The sequence below is a fragment of the Puma concolor genome, chromosome F2, assembly GCF_028749965.1.
Source record: "Puma concolor isolate L17-30 chromosome F2, mPumCon1.1.hap2, whole genome shotgun sequence".
Taxonomy (NCBI): domain Eukaryota; kingdom Metazoa; phylum Chordata; class Mammalia; order Carnivora; family Felidae; genus Puma; species Puma concolor.
In genome coordinates this window covers 40455592-40473962 of record NC_141684.1, presented here as the reverse complement: position 1 = coordinate 40473962, position 18371 = coordinate 40455592, and the positions used below count along the sequence as shown (strand labels likewise).

Genomic DNA, 18371 nt, shown 5'->3' with positions numbered 1-18371 from the left:
GTATGACTGAAAAGCTAAATATTTTATTTCATTTAAATCAGTTTAAATTGAAATAATCACATGAGGCTATTGGTTACTTTGCTGCACAGCATGGGATGTGTTTGCTCTTAACCTCTGTATTTATTGTATTAGTGAAAAACAGCTGTGGACTGGCATTGGCCCTCAAACCATACTTTCAGGCATTTAGAGCATGGACTCTAGAGTGAGAAAGCCTTTGTGTGTCTATGGCAAGTCACTTAATCTCTTACTACCCCAGGATCCTCTTTTATAAAATGAAAGTAATTTTAAGAAATTATTTCATAGAGGGGCACCTGGCTTGTTCTGTCAGAAGAGCGCGTGACTCTTGATCCTGGGGTTGTGAATTCAAGCCCCATGTTGTAGAGATTATTTAAGTAAATAAATATTTTAAAAAAGAAACAATCTCATAGAGTTGTTGTGAGGATTAAATGTGGAGCAGTTGGGGTTAGAGAAAGCACCAGGAAAAGATAATATCTGCAGCGGCCTTGATGGACGAGTTCAATAGGCAGATAGGAGAGAGCATATCAGGTACAGGAAACTCTAAAACCCATTTGGATCATACTCTATTAAGAGGGAGGAGCAGCAGACAGTAGTTTCTGAGCCCTATGACTGCTACACACTGGTAACACTGTTTCTTCCTCTCTTTCCTAGTTGTTTTATTTTAACCTCTTAGCATATTTTAAAAAATGTTTATTTATTTATTTTGAGAGATCACATGAGCAGGTTGGGGAGGGGTGCGGGGAGGGGAGGAGCACAGAGAGATGAGAGTGAGGATCCCAAGCAGATTTCACCGTGTCAGCACAGAGCCCAGAGCCCAGAGCCCCTTGTAGAGATTGAACTCACAAACCCTGAGATCATGACCTGAGACAAAATCAAGAGTTAGACGCTGAATCAACTGAGCCACCCAGGCACCCCAACCTTTTAGCATATTTTAAACTGGATTACTAGGTAACATGTGATTCTGTTGTTTTAATAAATACTGCATATTAAGCCAATCATTGTCTCTGTACATTTTCATTCCTGCGACTTATGGTGCCTGCATTTGATGATGGAAGTTGGGCAGTGGTTGAGAAGAGAAGGGGACTCCTGTTTGAAAAGTAGTCCCTGGGGGACACCTGGTTAAGCTTCCCACTCTTGATTTTGGTTTAAGTCATAATCTTATGGTTCGGTTAGTGAGTTCGAGCCCCACTTTGGGCTCTGTGCTGACAGTGCAGAACCTGCTTGGGATTCTCTCTCTCCTTCTCTCTCTGCCCCTTCCCAGCTCATGCTCTCTCCCTCTCTCTCTCCCCCTCTCTCTCTCAAAATAAATAAATAAAACTTAAAAAAAGTCTATTGTAAAGAAAAGAAAAGCAATTCCTGGGTTATGGGCAGATAGCTGTGAGATTCTTTCCCCCTAAAACATGTTTTTTTTTTTGTTGTTTTTTTTTTTTTACTTAATAGATTATTTTAGGAAGAAAACCAACTGGAAAAATCAATGAAGTTCCTTCTCCTCACATTTGTTGGGGTTGTTCACCTTTTATCCCTGAGCTCTGGGAAAACAATATATAAGAATGACATCTCTCAGAGGTCTTTTCAAGAAATTAAAGAAGAAATAGCCAGCTATGGAGATGTTGCTAAAGCAATCATCAACCTTGCTGTTTATGGTAAAGCCCAGAACAGATCCTATGAGCGACTGGCACTTCTGGTGGATACTGTTGGACCCAGACCAAGTGGTTCCAAGAGCTTAGAAAAAGCCATCCAAATCATGCACCAGAACCTGCAGGAAGATGGGCTGGAGAATGTCCACTTGGAGCCGGTCAAAATACCCCACTGGGAGAGGGGGGAAGAATCTGCTGTGATGCTGGAGCCAAGGATTCACAAGATGGCTATTTTGGGTCTTGGAAGCAGCATTGGGACTCCCCCAGAAGGTATTCTTTGTCTTTTCAAGTCAATCTGCTGTGTACCTTATAAAACTAATGTCATGTGATTTAGTTGATTATAGTATGCATGATTCGTATTACAATTTAGATGATAAGAAGGAAGATAAAAATCATTTCTCATTCCACTGGCTTAATGAATTCTCTGCTCTTATATTTGTTGTTCTTCCTTCTTCCTTTCTTCCCTTTCTTCTGTTTCTTTCTGAAAGAAAGCTGACTGTGTAGGGTTGCCTTTTAAATGAAGATCTACAACTATTGGTCCACAATATCTATCAGCCCTATCGCTTAACAACTTATAGCTAATACAATATTAGTTTCATTCTCCAGAGCATGGAGATAAGTGTGCATAGGATAGAAAAACTATAATTTCCTCCAAGCAACCTCAATGTGCAGAAATTTTTAGAATTAACGAATTAGGGGGGCTTCTGGGTGGCTGAAGCAGTTAAGCATCTGACTTCAGCTCAGGTCATGATCTCACAGTTTGTGAGTTCAAGCCCCACATTGGGCTCTGCCCTGGTGATGTGGAACCTCCTTGGGATTCTCTCTCTCACCCTCTCTCTGTGCCCCTTCCCCACTTACGTTCTCTCTCTCTTAAGATAAATAAACTTAAAAATGTTTTTAAAAATTAAAAAAGTGGTGTGCCTGGGTGGCTCAGTCTGTTGGGCATCTGACTTTGGCTCAGGTCATGATCTCATAGTTCGTGGGTTGGGGCCCTGTGTCGGGCTCTGTCCTGCCAGCTCAGAGCCTGGACCCTGGTTCAGATTCTGTGTGTGTGTCTCTCTCTGCCCCTCCCCTGCTCATGTTCTGTTTCTCAAAGATAAAACGTTTAAAAAAAAGTTTAAAAATTAAAAAATAAAAAAGAAGAATTAATGAGATAGGGAACAGATTTTTACATATGGAATTGATTGGAGTTAATTATTTTTACAGAACCTGAGGACTCTAATGGAAGGAATTATCCAGGGGAAGTTCTGCCTTTACTTATCAGCACCCTAGCTCAGCTCCAACAGACAGTATAAGTGACTAGATCAGGGATATATAACCAGTCACCAGTGAGCTGTCAGTCAGTCTTGGACCAATCGTGGACTATTTTCCTGTGGACTGCTCATGGACTATTCATGTATTCTTGGACTATTTAACTATGACAGAGGAACTATTTTATAGAAACTAGTTAACATTCTCTAAAAAGTTTATAGAAAGTTTTGACTTTCTCTAATGCCAAAAGAAAGATCCAGTATAGAAGTAGATGGTCAGGTTAAAAAACAAACAAACAAACAAACAAACAAACAAACAAACAAACAAACATCTTTTCTGAGGTATAATTCACATACATAATATTCACCCATTTAAAATCTACAATTCAGTGGTTTTTAGTATATTCACAGAATTGTGCAACTACTGCGTGGTCTAATTGTAGAACATTTTCATCACCCTGAAAAGGAACTCCATACTCATTAGCAGTTTCTTTGCCTTCCTCCCATTCCTCCCTCCTAAGCCCAAGGCAATCACTAATTTTCTATCTTTATGGATTTGCCTATTCTGAATATTTCACATGAACATAATAATTCACCATGTAGTCTTTTGTGCTGTTTTTTTTTCATGTAGCATGTGTTCCAAGTTCATACATTTAGCATGAATCAGTACTTAATCCATTTTTTGTTGTTGAATAATATTCCATTTTTGAATATACCACATTTTATCTATTCATTCATCAGTTGGTGGATATTTGTTTTTCTTATCTTTTGGCAATTATGAATAATTCTGCTAAAAACCTTCGTGTATAAGTTTTTGTATGGACATATGTTTCATTTCTCTTGGATATATGCCAAAGAGTGGAATTGCTGGGTCATATAGTAACTCTGTGCTTAACGTTTTGAGGAACTGCCATACTCTTTTCCCAAGTGACTGTACCATTTTACATTTCCATTAATGTATTCTAATTTTCACACATACTTCTCAACACTTGTTATTATCTGTCTTTTTGGTTATGACTATCCTGGTGGGCATAAAGAGATATCTCATTGGGGTTATGATTTCCATTTCCCTAATGATTAATGATGTTGAGCATCTTTCCATGTTCTTATTGGCTAGTTGTGTATCTTTGGAGAAATGTGTATTCAAATCTTTTGCCCAATTTTTAATTATGCTATTTGAATTTTTATTATTGAGTTGTAAAAGGTCTTCATATATTCTGGATACAAGTCCCTTATCAGATGTTTGATTTACTAACATCCTCTCCCATTTTATAGATTCTCTTTTCGCTTTTTTTTTTTAATGTTTATTTTTGAGATAGACAGAGGCAGAATGCAAGTGGGTTAGGGGCAGAGAGAGAGGGAGACAGAATCAGAAGCAGACTCCAGGCTCCAAGCTGTCAGCACAGAGCCCGATGTGGGGCTTGAACCCATGAGCTGTGAGATCATGACCTGAGCTGAAGTTGGACGCTCAACCAACTGAGCCACCCAGGTGCCCCGCTTTTCACTTTTTTGATGGTAATATTACTGCAGAAAAGTATTTAATTTTGATTTAGCACAACCTATCCAAATTTTTTGTTGTTGCTTGTGCTTTTGGTGTTATATCTAAGAAAGCTTTGCCCCAACCAAGATCACAAAGATTTACTCCTAAATTTTCTTCTAAGAGTTATATAGTTTCAGCTATTACATTTAGGTCTGTGATAGATAATTTTTATCTATGGTGTCAGGTAGGAGTACAACTTCATTCTTTTGCATGTGGTCATTCAGTTGTCTCAGCATCATCTATTGAAAAGACTATTCTTGGGGCGCCTGGGTGGCGCAGTCGGTTAAGCGTCCGACTTCAGCCAGGTCACGATCTCGCGGTCCGGGAGTTCGAGCCCCGCGTCGGGCTCTGGGCTGATGGCTCAGAGCCTGGAGCCTGTTTCCGATTCTGTGTCTCCCTCTCTCTCTCTGCCCCTCCCCCGTTCATGCTCTGTCTCTCTCTGTCCCAAAAATAAATAAACGTTGAAAAAAAAAAAAAAAAAGAAAAGACTATTCTTTCTATTCTTTCCTTATTGTGTGTATTACATTAATTGATATTCAGATATTAAACCAGCTTTCCGTTCCTGGGATAAATCCCACTTGGTTATGGCATATAATCTTTTTCATATGTTACTGAATTCAGTTTGCTAGTATTATGTCTGGTAGTTTTACATCTATACTCACAAGGGATATTGGTCTGCAGTTTTATTGTTATTATTATTTTTTGTGATATCTTAACCTGGTTTGGTATCAGGGTAATTTTAGACTCAAATAATTAATTAGAAAATACCACCTGGTCTTTTGTTCTTTGGAAGAGTTTGTGAAAGATTGACGTTAATTCTTTAAGTGTTTTGGTAGAATTCACAAGCCATCTGGTCCTGGGATTTTCTTTGTGGGAATATTGTTAATTATTAACTTAATATCATTCCTTGTTATAGATCTATTCATATTTTCTATTCTTGAGTCAGTTTTAGTAGTTTGTGTGTTTCTAGGAATTTGTTTATTTTATCTAAATGATGTAATTTGTTGGCATGCAGTTATTTATAGTATTTCCCTAAGTATTAGCATAAATATTTTTAATTTTGTGAGGATAAGGATCTAAATTGTTATTTGGTGTCACCTGTTTTCAGCCTGAATAACTCCCTTTAGTTTTTTAATTTTTTTCCCCCAAAGCAGGTCTGCTAGCAGAAAATTCTCTAACCCTTCATCTATTCTTATTTGTTTATTGAATCTTAATTTTTGAAACATAGTTCTTCTGGATATACGATTCTTGGTTAACAGTTTTTTACTTTCAGTACTTTGAATTTGTCATCCATTGTCCTTTGGTCTCTGCTGTTTCCAATGAGAAGTCAGTTGTTAATGTTATTGGGATTCCCTTATATGTAATTAACCATTTTGCTCTTACTGATTTTGTTTTCATTTGTGGTTTTCATCATTTTGATTCTGATGTATCTAGGTATGGATCTCTTTGCTTTTATCCTGCTTGGAAGTTGTTGAGCTTCATGAATGTGTCAGTTAGTGATTTTCTTCAATTTGAGAAGTTTTCAGCTATTATTTCTATGAATTTTTTTCTACCCCTTTTTTGGTCTTCTGGTCCTTCCACTGTCAGTAAGTGGTGGGACACTTAATGGTGTCCCACATTTCCTGAGGTTCTGCTCATTTTTCTTCCCCTTTTTTCCCCTGTCTTTTTAGGTTGTATAACCTATAACAATCTATCATCAAGTTCACTTATTCTTTCTTCTGCTAGTTTAAATATATTGTTGAGCCCCTTTACTGAATTTTTCTTTTCAGTTATCATAATTTTCAACTCTAGAATTTTTTCCTGTGATTTTTATCTCTTTATTGATATTCTTATTTGCTGAGACATTGTCATCATAACTTCCTTTAATTCTTTTAAGTATGGTTTCCTTGAGGTCCTTGAACATATTTATAAACTCAGCTGCTTTGATGTCTTTTTCTGGTATGTCCTACAACTGGGCCCCCTCAAAAGCAGTATCTATTGCCTGCTTTTTATCCAGTGTATTGGCCACACTTTCCTATTTCTTTTAATGTCTCATCATTTTGTTGCTGCTGTTGTTAAAAACTGAACATTTGAAGTAATGTATTCTAGTAACTCTCAATACTGATTCTTCTCCTTTCTCCTCTCCTGCCCACTGGAGGTTGATGTTATTTTTCTTGTTTTCTTTGCCATTTATTTGTTTAATGATTTGATTGTACTATGTGAAGTCTATTTCTCCCACAGTGTACAAATTCTGATGCCCTTGTGAAGAATGCTTTTATTTTCCCCTTTTTCACTTTTAGTCTGGCTCATTAGGAGTCAGCCCTTGATCCACATAAACTACTTACTAGTGAAATGTTGTGTGTAGATCTCATTAGTTAGTTATATTTTTACCCTTTATTGTTGGGTGTACACATGGCTTGGGGGCTGTTGTTAAAACTTAAGGAGTTTATGTTTTTGCCCTAAGTTCAGCCACAGCCTAGTAGCTTGGAAGTTCCCTCTACCATCAGTCTTGAGAGGGCAGCCTTGGGCATGCACATACTCTTCCAGCCTGCTAGGATGCATGTAATTTTATTAAGTCTTGCTAAATAATATTTTCCACTGTATCAGAATAGCTTGTTTTTCAGCATGTGTTTGGTCCGAGGGTGTGCTTAAGCCTCTTGTGCCAGTGAAGCTTCTGCCCTTTGTTGATGGATCTGTGTGCAGCTTGGGGAATGTTTTCAATCTGACCCATGTCCTGTTTTCATTGTTCCTGAGTAGGAACATGTGCATAGCTTTTCCAGTCACCAGGGTTTACTGTGTGTTCCCAGGAGGGCTTTTCTTGGTTGTTTCTTTTCCTGGTTCTGTTAAACTTCTGATTGCTCTGCCATTTTGCTTGGTACCAGCAGTATCATAAAGCTTCTAGCACTCCTTTAATTGTTTTCTACCAAACTCTCCATTGTTTTGAACAACACCCTTAGGCATGGAATTCTCTATGTTCTGCTTCAAATACAATCACTACCCTGGGTAAGAACTGCAAAGCTCTTCCTTTTCTTTGCTTGCCTCTTTTCTGAGAGAACCTCTGTGCTAAAGTAGCACAGGAGTTAGGCACAGTAATAATGGCCTACTTCTTCCAGACTGATATCCTTAGCAGGTGCTAGAAGGGGAGGGTGGTAGCTCCTGGTCTTCTCAGTTTGCCTCTCCCAGTGTGGGACCTCAGCCTATGAATAAGCTGAGACAGACAGTGATGATCAAGGTCCAAGTATTCTTGGTGGCTAAGCTTAAGGTAGGATTTCTAACATGTGAGTTGGGGCTAGGTAGAGGAATAGGGCCTCAGCCCTTTTGGAGTGGAGTGCTCATAATAGAGTTTTTGTAACATAATAGAGCTGGGGGTGGGAGAAGGAAGCAGGTCATGGCCCAAACTCTATAGACTCTCATGATTCTAACTCAGATTTAGTAGTTTTTCTTGAATGAATGTTTCTCCATTTGCTTTATGCCCTTAAGACAGTTTTGAGAGACTTTAAGTGATTTAAAAAAAAATAATTTTTCTTATTTAAGTTTTGTAGAGGACAGATCTGCCAAGTTTCTCATTCCACCTTTCTGGAAGTACCATTGGGATAGTCTGTTTTGATTTCTCTGAGACTGCATGAATAGGTGATTTCTGAGATATTAAGGAACCCTTAAACTTGGGTTCTGTAGTGTCAGCCAGGTGTTTTGTTCAGTTGCCTCTGTTATACACTAATCTATATTAGGCACCAGACTTTACATATATATACATATGTATATGCACATGCATATATGTACATATATGTATGTATATATGCACACAAACACAACACGCATGTAGATCTATTTCTATCTATCTATCTATCTATCTATCTATCTATCTATCTATCTAACTATATAAATAGTCTGTATAACTTTTTTTCCTTTTTAAGTTTTCCAAACTACGTTAAAAGACCTAGCTATTTTTTTCTTTTTTACAGATGAGAAAACCAGAGGTGAGGTAGTTAGCCCAAGGTTACACAACTAGTGAGAGGCCAACTGTCAAACTCCAAAGTCTGTGCTTTTAGTTACTAGACTATATCGCCTCATATACAAATACTTGTATGTTATCTTCATTTATAAACGTTTCCCTTTTTAGTCATCTGACTGAAGCAGATCTGTCTCAAAAGTTGCTGATACCCATACTGTGACAGAATATATTGGTGTCTGCACCTTCTTTTTGGACATGTTTCTCATTCCTGTTTCTTTCTTATCCTCATTTCTCATTCTGTAGCTGGGCCTGATCTTCCCTGGCTATCTGCCTGGTATTGAAAACTAAGCCAAGTTACTGATTGCTCCTGGGGCTTTCAAAACCCAGGGGAAGTGAGTTTTACTCACTAGAATCTATTGTGGTGTTCCAAGACTCACTTTCACCCCACTCCTTATTTCATGGGGCTCAAAGTAGATAAACAGTTGTCTGGAAACTGGGCTATTTTCAGCTCTGAGGACACTGGAGAGTTAGTCTGAACCAGGTAAGGAGAAATTCCCATAGGAGATAGAGTGAAGTCAGCATAAAGGGACCTCTGTATGCAGGTAGTGTGGTACAGAGCTCATCTCTTAGGAAACCCATGTTATGTCCTTGGTTCAGCCACCTACTAGTTGTGTGACCTTGGTCCAGTCTTTTGATCGTTTTGGATCTTAATTTTATCATCTGTAAAATGAGAGATGTCTGACATTTGAATCTGTAAGGTTTCTTCCAGATTGAAAAGATTGTGATTTTTATGAGAATCCACAAGGGATGAGTGAAGCTAGAGTTCACGAGAGCAGGGGTTCTCCCAGGCATATGCTCTGGAACAGATTTCTTACCTAGCCAGAGATGATTTTCTTTAACGGTCCAATCTTAGAGTTGAGTATGACAGTGTGTGTTAATGTATTGGTGTGTCAGGCTAAGGCTCTGTGAATTATCTGTGGAGAGTTGGAAGGAGACAGATATGCAAGTAGGCCAAGTAAGACAAGATGCTGAGCGAAACTTAGAAGTAAGACAGGAGAAAGTATAATTTCAAATCAATCCTGAGAGAACATACCAGACATCAGATTTAAATGGACTGAGTGAAAGAATGAGAACCAGCAGCCAAATCCAAGAGAGGCTAATATATGGGCAAGAAAGCGGAACTTGGGCAGAATGTTGTTGCCCCTCCTCAGTACACATAATTCTGTGGGTCTCATTATATAGTCTCTGAACCCCAAGTAGCAGATTATTTAGTACTTATTAGTTCTCTATGGAGACTGACATCTCTGTAGAGGTACTGGGCTTTCCCAGAATACTATATGTTGCAAATTGTGTTGGGAGCTCCTGAAAAACCAGACTGAATTTTATCCATCTCTCTATCCTCGGCACCATACTCAGCGCTTATTCATTATTCTTTCAGTGTTTGAGGAACAGTGAATTATTTTAGGTAGATCTTTCCTTAGACTATTAGTGACTTGTAATAATAAAAAATAGTGCTTCCTTCTACTTACTGATGTTGTTGACCCATCGTAATTTGCTTCGTAATTGTTTTCTGATTATAAAATCAATCTTGCTCATTACAGAAAACATGTACATAAATATAAAAATAATAAAAATCATCTGTGATCTTTTCTCTCAAAGTATTTCTAGTGTTTTTATTTTTCTCTCTAATTTTTCCATATGCATATATATTTTTGTTTTATAAATTTGAGATGAAACTATATATATTTGTGGCCTTTTATGTCATATATCATAGACATTTACCACATTTAATAAATATCCTTTGAAATAAATGTTAATGGTTATAAAACACAAATCTACAATAATTAACATGAATAAAACCGTTATTGGAATCTCTATTATTTCCTTTTTCCTTTTTTTCTACTGTTTCAGATAACATAGCTATACAAATCCTTTAATACAGATAGATTTTTAAAGGAGAAAGTTTTATATTTTTTATGAATATCAGAAAGAGAGGAATGATTGGGATATTCTAGGGAGTCTTAAAAGGGTGGCAAAAAATAGCTTTGAAACTGCTCCTATAGATACAAAAAATGCAAATAAAATTCTTAGAAACCATTTTTTTGTCCAAATATTTTAAATTATGTGAAATGTTAATATAATAGAATTTATATAACATTATATATAATATAAATTATTTATAATACAGTGTATAAATATAGTCTAATTATTCAAAATTTTAATATAAATATTGATATTTTAAGCTCTTGATATATTTGTTAAATTGTTTTCCAGAAGGATTATGCACATCTACTGTCTTGTCAGCAGTGTATCTTAATATTCTAATCCCTGTGCATTCATATGCATTGGATATTTTTTTTTCTAATCTTTGCCATTGTGATGGGCTTACAATGATATTTCACTGTTATTTTATTTTGTATTTCTTTGCTTATTGGTGAGACTAATATTTTAATATACTTATTGTTACTTGTATTTTTCTTCTTCAGATTATCTGTGAATATCCCCTGCACACTTTCTATTGGTACTTCAGTGATTTTCTAATTGATGTATAGGAACTCTTTACATAGTAAATATTTAAATTCTTTGTCACCTGATTCAAATTAATTTTTTTAAGTTATTGATATGGTTTGTATTGATTCATTATCTCCTTTTTCATGTTTTCTTAAGAGTTTACTTATTTCTCATATATGAAGAGGGCTAGCTGGCCCTGGAGTGCATTAAAAGATTGTAAAGCAACAAAGTTGACTAATTTATGCTCCCTCTGTCCTATCAAAGTGCTCTAAGATACAGTTCTTTAGCTCAGTTTACACAGCCTTTGGAACATTAACATCATGGTTTGCAGATGGTGGGAACTTGATCTAGAAATGGCACTTACAAACTTAAGAATCCAGTCTGTCTGGCCTTAGATTTTGAGCTGAGTGCCCTGATTGGTACTTCTGCTGGGTCATGTCAAACTATGTGTACCTCATGACTTTTCTTCATAGAAATGATTTAGGAGTGGGAGGAAGAGAGGTAGAGATAGCACTAAACTGGACTTAATGTGTAGAATTGACTGACAGTTAATGTTTAGTTGTGGAACCACTCTACCTGGTTTAAATTTAAAGTACACATGGGTATATTTTAAGATTTTAAGGTTTTTTTCCCCCTAATTATTGGGAAATCTCATAATGCAGACTTTAACTTGAACTTTTCAGGAATGAATTTGAGAACCATTCTGTAGAAACAAACTACCAAGACTGCTATTGCTTTTCTTAGATTGAGCAAGGGCTTTTATCGGAAAGTTGCTGTAGAAAATCCAGACAGCGCCACAATTGTGCTTGCCTTGGAAATAGTAGAAGCAGTAGAAAGAAGTCTTCACCCAGTTCTGCTTTCCAGATCTTGTTCAGGTGCATAGAGTTGGTGACACTTAAATTATTTCTAGAACCCTAGCTGTAGGAAGAAATTTAGTTTGTAAGTTTTTTAGTCTTTATACACAATAAAGACACATTTATTTATTTTTATTTTTTAAAATTTATTGTCAAGTTAGCTAACATACAGTGTAGTCTTGGCTTCAGGAGTAGATTCCTGTGATTCATCACTTACGTATAACATCCAGTGCTCATCACAAGTGCCCTCCTCAATACCCATCACCTACCTCCTCCACCCCTTCCACCCCCCACCCCTATCAACCCTCAGTTTGTGCTCTGTGTTTAAGGGTCTCTTATGGTTTGCCTCCCTCTGTAACTTATTTTTCCTTCCCTTCCACTATGGTCTTCTGTTAAGTTTCTCAAATTCCACGTATGAGTGAAATCATATGATATCTGTCTTTCTCTGACTAATTTCACTTAGCATAATACCCTCCAGTTCCATCCACGTAGTCACAAATGGCGAGATTTCATTCTTTTTGATTGCCGAGTAATACTCCATTGTATGTATATACCACATCTTCTTTATCCATTCATCAGTTGATGGACATTTGGGCTCTTTCCATAATTTGACTATTGTTGATAGTGCTGCTGTAAACATTGGGGTACATGTGCCCCCATGAATCAGCAGTCCTGTATCATTTGGATAAATTCCCAGTAGTGGTATTGCTGGGTTGTAGGGTAATTCTATATTTAATTTTTTGAGGAACCTCCACACTGTTTTCCAGAATGGCTACATCCCCACCAACAGTACAAAAGGATTCCCCTTTCTTCACATCTTCGCCAACACCTGTTGTTTCCTGAGTTGTCACTTTCAGCCACTGTGATCAGTGTGAGGTGGTATCTCAGTGTGGTTTTGATTTGTATTTCCCTGATGATGAGTGATGTTGAGCATCTTTTCATGTGTCTGTTTGCCATCTGGATGTCTTATTTGGAGAAGTGTCTGTGTATTCATGTCTTCTACCCATTTCTTCACTGGATTATTTGTTTTGGGGGGTGTTGAATTTGGTGAGTTCTCTATAGATTTTTTGATGCTAACCCTTTATCTGCTATTTCATTTGCAAATATCTTCTCCCATTCCATCAATTGCCTTTTAGTTTTGTTGATTGTTTCCTTTGCTGTGCAGAAGCTTTTAATCTTGATGAGGTCCCAATAGTTTATTTTTGCTTTTATTTCCCTTGCCTTCAGATACATGTCAAGTAAGAAGTTGCTGCAGCTGAGGTCGAAGAGGTTGATGCTTGTTTTCTCCTGTAGGATTTTGATGGTTTCCTGTCTCACATTTAGGTCTTTCATCCATTTTTTAATTTATTTTTGTGTGTGATGTAAGAAAGTGTCCGGTTTTATTCTTCTTCGTGTTGCTGTCCAGTTCTCCCAGCACCATGTGCTAAAGAGACTGTCTTTTTTCCATTGGACACTCTTTCCTACTTTGTTGAAGATTAGTTGGCCATACATTTATGGGTCCAATTCTGGGTTCTCTATTCTATTACATCAGTTTATGTATCTGTTTTTGTGCCAATGTCATGCTGTCTTGATGATTACAGCTTTGTAATACAAGCTGAAGTCCAGGATTGTGATGCCTCCAGCTTTGGTTTCCTTTTTCAACATTACTTTTGCTACTTGGGGTCTTTTGTGGTTCCATACAAATTTAAGGATTGTTTGTTCTAGTTTTGTGAAGAATGCTTAGAATGGATGTTAAATGCCAATTGTCCACATCCAACACAATGCTCATTTCATTATGCCTCTTTGATAACAATATGGTACGAAGTTTTTGTTTTGTATAAATAAACAAGTAAAAAAAGATAGCCACTGGTTGTATAGTACACATAACACCACCAATAGCAACTTTCTGTAACAAATGAATTATAGTGGCTCTAAAAAGACTAAAAAGAATATGAGGAGAATAATCATGGAATGAAGTGGGGGCATATCTCCCTGGACATTCTGATGGATTGAAGAGAAATGTTCTAGGCTGATTATGAAATTTGCCACATAAATTAAAGTAGGTTTTCTCCTTCATCTTCTCTGCTGTTTCCCCCTTATCTATTTTGGATGCTTCTCTTTCCTAGGCTTCATCTTAAATGTTGGTGTTTTCAGAGGTTTCTGCCTGTAAGCATTTGCCTTAAGTAATATGATCCAATTCCATGGCTTTAAGTACCACCTATATACTTACAACTTTTAATTGTGTGTGTATATATATATATATATATATATATATATATATATGCCTGACTTCTGTCTGTAGTTCCAAGAACTACTGGATGTTCTAGTAGTCCCACAAATTCAGCATCTTTCTCCCCTCTGTTTCTCATATTTGTTAATGATGTTGTCATACACCCAGGCACCCATGCTTAGAGCATCTAATATCTGAGATGGTATCTTGCTGTCATGTTTTTATTCTCTGCCTGGAATGCCCATATTTAAGGATTCAGCTCCAATGTCTCCTCTATGGAGACTTTTTCTGTGTTTGCTCATCTCCTTTCTGTACCCTATACATGCTTTCTCTACTAGATAGTAAGGCTCTTAGAGTCAGAGATTCAAGTTTCAGTGGTTCTCAACTTCAGGCCGTTGTGCTCCCCAAGGGAAATTTAGCAATGTCTGGACACAATTTGATAGTTGTGACTGAGAGGCAGTACTGCTTGAGTTTAGTGGGTAGAGGCCAGGAATACTAATAAGCATCCCATAATGTACAGAACAGGTTCTTTTTCCTCCTCAACAAATAATTATCCATTCCAAAGTGCCAGTAGTGTCGAAGTTGAGAAAATTTGCCCTAGTCCTTAGCATGGTATCTCATGCACAAAAAAGCCTCAAGAAATATTAGTCGAATGAATTAAGTCTTTGCATTTATATTGCTCCAACATTCAGTTGGTCACCAAGTCTTAAATGTCATGTGTGATTCCTTTTGTCTATCTCACTGTAGCATCAGAGTTCAGGACCTAACATCTCCTGACTAGTGTTATAATCATCTCCTAATTGATCTTCCTGACCCCAGTCTCAGTTTGATCAATTTCAATACTGCTGCTTCAGTTGTCTTAGTAAAATATGGATCTCATTATGCCATTCCCTTAAAATTTTTCATTGTTCAGGGTATAGTTAAATTCTTACAACCTTTAAAAAGGTGACCCCAGGCTCTGTTTCTAGGTTTATGTCTAGTTCCTCTCTAGCCACACACCTTAGGCTGAAGCTACATGGGCCTAACTGCTCTTGCCTTGACATGTTCACACTTCTTTACCTTGGAGGCTATTTCTTAGGCCTCTGGCTAACTTAACCTTCACCCTAACCCTAAACCTAATCCTAACTGAGCCTAACTCAACTCTTCCCTGCTTGGAGAATTCCTACTCATTTTAAAGACTCATTTAAAACGGATCTTTTCTTTAAAGTCTTTCTTGAATCCAAACCTAGTAAACTTAATTGTTCTTTCATCTCTATTCTCTTAGCACTTTGCCTATATTATGCAATGATCACAATTTATTGAAGTTGATTATTCACAGGGTTCTCTCTTCTGAGAAATTGTGACCTCCTCCAGGGTAAAAGCCACATCTTATCTTTGTATCTCCTTTAGCGATAGGCTCAGTGCCTGGTAGGTAATAGATGCATATTAAATATCCATTGATCTGATGATTAGATTGTGAGAAATATCATACATTTAAAAGGGATATTTAAAAATTTATTCCTACTCAAACAAGCTTCCTTTAGCCCTACATGATTTCCATAGGTCTTTTATGTCCCTGTCATATCCAAATAGCATTGAGTTTTGGTGTGCATCGAAAGTAAAGGCACATAACAAAAAGAAGGGAAAATAAACATCAATGAAATCATGATTGGGTTGTTTGCCACAGTCTATTCTTTCTGAAGATTTAAGCAGCATGGATCAGAACGTCTAGAAAGGTGCAGTTTAAGCATATTCCAAACTCTTATTGTGTTCATCTCAGAGGAACTTAAAATAGCCTTCCTGCATACTCTTAGCACATCTACCAAGGAAAGACATTCTACTACTTATAATTTTGATCCATTTCTTAGTGAAGTGCTAACTACTTTGTGCACAAGGCCCCGTCATCAGAGAATTAGTTATTTGAACTTGTCCTTTTCTCCTCCTTTGGTCTCATCAGGGAAACAGCATTTTCAGTGTTCCCTCCCCCCCCACCCCCACAGGGATTTATCTTTGTCTAATATCTCATCACAGTGTGAACAAGTGTTCTAAAGAGCCTGTAACCACAGGTGATTCTTGGAATTTGCAGTTATGGAATCAGCTGAAGGATCCAATTCTAAAGTGTCAGAGGTTACAAATTCTCTCTCTGCGTCAAGGCAGGAGTAGGGATGAGGAGGAAGGGGGTAGGGGGACAAAGGAACTCACATTTATTGAGTGACATTTATATGCTAGTCATCACATGATTCTTTTACTTATAGTATCCTTTGGGCTAGGTATTGTTCACATCTTACAGGCGACACGCTCTGGGAATTTCAGCACTTTGTCCAAGGTCACGCAGCCAATATGTGGCAGAGCCTTATCCCAACTCATGCCTTCTTAAGAGGCTTCCTTCTTCACCTTGCCTCGTGGACATTTCTGCCCACATTTCTCATGTATTAATATTTTCCTTTTGGCTGTTTCCTTAAGAATGGGACTTCCACATCTATCTCCTATGTGGTACACTCTCATACAAACACAGCTTAAAAAGCATAAACCATACAACAAAAGCATTACTGAATTTTATTGTATCAGAATTAAGAATTTCTAACATGAAGGATACCATGACAAAAGCTGTTAGATGACAAAATGGGAAAAGATCTTAACACTGTCTAAAATTGTTATGGGATTAATATGTAGGCTATGAACTATTGGAAATCAATAATAAAAAGGCAGTAGCCCTAGTAGCAAACTGGACAAAGGTTCTGAATAAACAATTTAAAGAAGAGGAACCATAAAAGCTAACATGTGTGTAGAGATCTCAACTCATTAGTAATGAGAACAATGCACATTTTGAAAAAAATGAGATCATTTTACAGCAAAGATGTAAAATGTGTTGGTGGGGCTGTGAGGACACAGGAACCCTCATGCACTGATGGGTAAGCATGAAGCATGGTGCCACCATTTTGGAGAACATACTGGTAGTATTTAACCAACCTAAATATATTTTTATATTCAATTACCTAGTATTTCACTTCCGTGGTATATTTCCCGAAGAAATTGCCATTCAGTTACCTATGGGTATATATACAAAGATAATTATTATAGCCTTTTTTGCGGGGGGTAGGGTCCATCTGGAGGTCCCTCCCTGAGAGAGTAGACATGTAAGATGTGGTGGATGCCTCCCAGGGAATGTTTTACAGAAGTTAGAAGCAACAGACTAATATATGTATAGCAACATGGATGGATCTTACATGCATAAAGCTGAATAAAAGTAATAAAAAGTAGAAAGAAATACATAATACAATTGCATACATATAAATACAATTTTGCATGCATGTAGAATTATGTTTCATATTTTCTAAGAAGACATAAAACAAAAAAGATCTTAGAATGGTTGTCTACTTAAGACATGGGGTGGAGGTGGGAATGAGGAGCAGGAGTGGGGTTAAAAGACAATAAATAAGTTTTAAAAACAAGCAAATAAAACAAAGAGATTTGCCTTGAATAGGCCAGTGATGATGGTATACTATGAATTAAAGAGTATAATTAACTCAAAACTCTTCATTTGATATTAAAAGCAAAAATCCACTTGCTGCTTGAAGCATGAAGTTAAGGAAGGTATTTGGGTAGTTTGTCATTTTCTCCAAGAGGAAACAAAGCTGCTTCTCTTTTACTTTTTAAACATTATCTGGTTCCCTCTTCTCCTGTAATCTTATGACATTCACTTAGATTTATGCTTATATAATGTGAAATCTTGACTTTTTACTTACATGTTTTTAGTTGTCATACAATATTTATCTTTGTTATTGTTGTCTTAGTTTCAAAGCTTCTCTGGAGGCAGGGATGGAGTTTCTTTCCATTTGCTTTGTGGAGCCTTTAGTGTAGTTGGACATTTAGATTGCATTAGTTATATTCCCAATGTTTAGTTTTATGAAAAATCTTCCAGGAAAAGATTTTCTTTTGAGATTGTAAAAGTATGGATGATGTGCTCTGTAGACTTACTGATGAAATAACATAGGTTGATAGTACCCAGGTATCCTTTTTAATAAACACCCTTATCCAGCTCATATTTCATCTTTCCTTCTCTTTAGCAAATCTAATTCCTTTTTCCTAACAAAAAATATCACTGGTTAATAACTATAAGTCTTTGATAACTGATGTGAGTGAATTTAAGAAATGTGTTCAGTAATCAGAAGGTTATACTTAATATTGAACTTAATCATGTAGGACTAGGAAATTTCTTCTCGATAGCTGGGATTCTCTATGTCTCTCCTTTTTCTCTTTTTCTTTGTGTCTTTGTTATTTACTCTGCTTGTCTGTCTCTTTATCTGTACTTCTGTCTACTAACCATCTCTGCCTTTCTTTCTGTTCCTCTTTTCATCTCTCGTTTCTTCCTGTTTCTTTCTTTGGTTTGGACTCTTGGTTTTTGTCTCTTTTTGTCCTCTGCCTTCTAGTTTCTGGTTCAT

General features: G+C 37.0%; 1 protein-coding gene across 5 annotated transcripts in view; it reads left to right on the top strand.

Annotated features, from left to right (window-relative positions):
* The window catches only part of CPQ (carboxypeptidase Q), a 517628-nt gene that overhangs the window by 106083 nt on the left and 393174 nt on the right, over positions 1–18371 (top strand). For all 5 annotated transcript variants that reach the window (XM_086695254.1, XM_086695255.1, XM_086695252.1 and 2 more), the window contains exon 2: positions 1459–1925. In XM_086695254.1, coding sequence (XP_086551380.1) covers positions 1493–1925 — 433 coding nt within the window. In that variant the 5' untranslated portion in view covers positions 1459–1492. The remainder of the gene's footprint in view (positions 1–1458; positions 1926–18371) is intronic.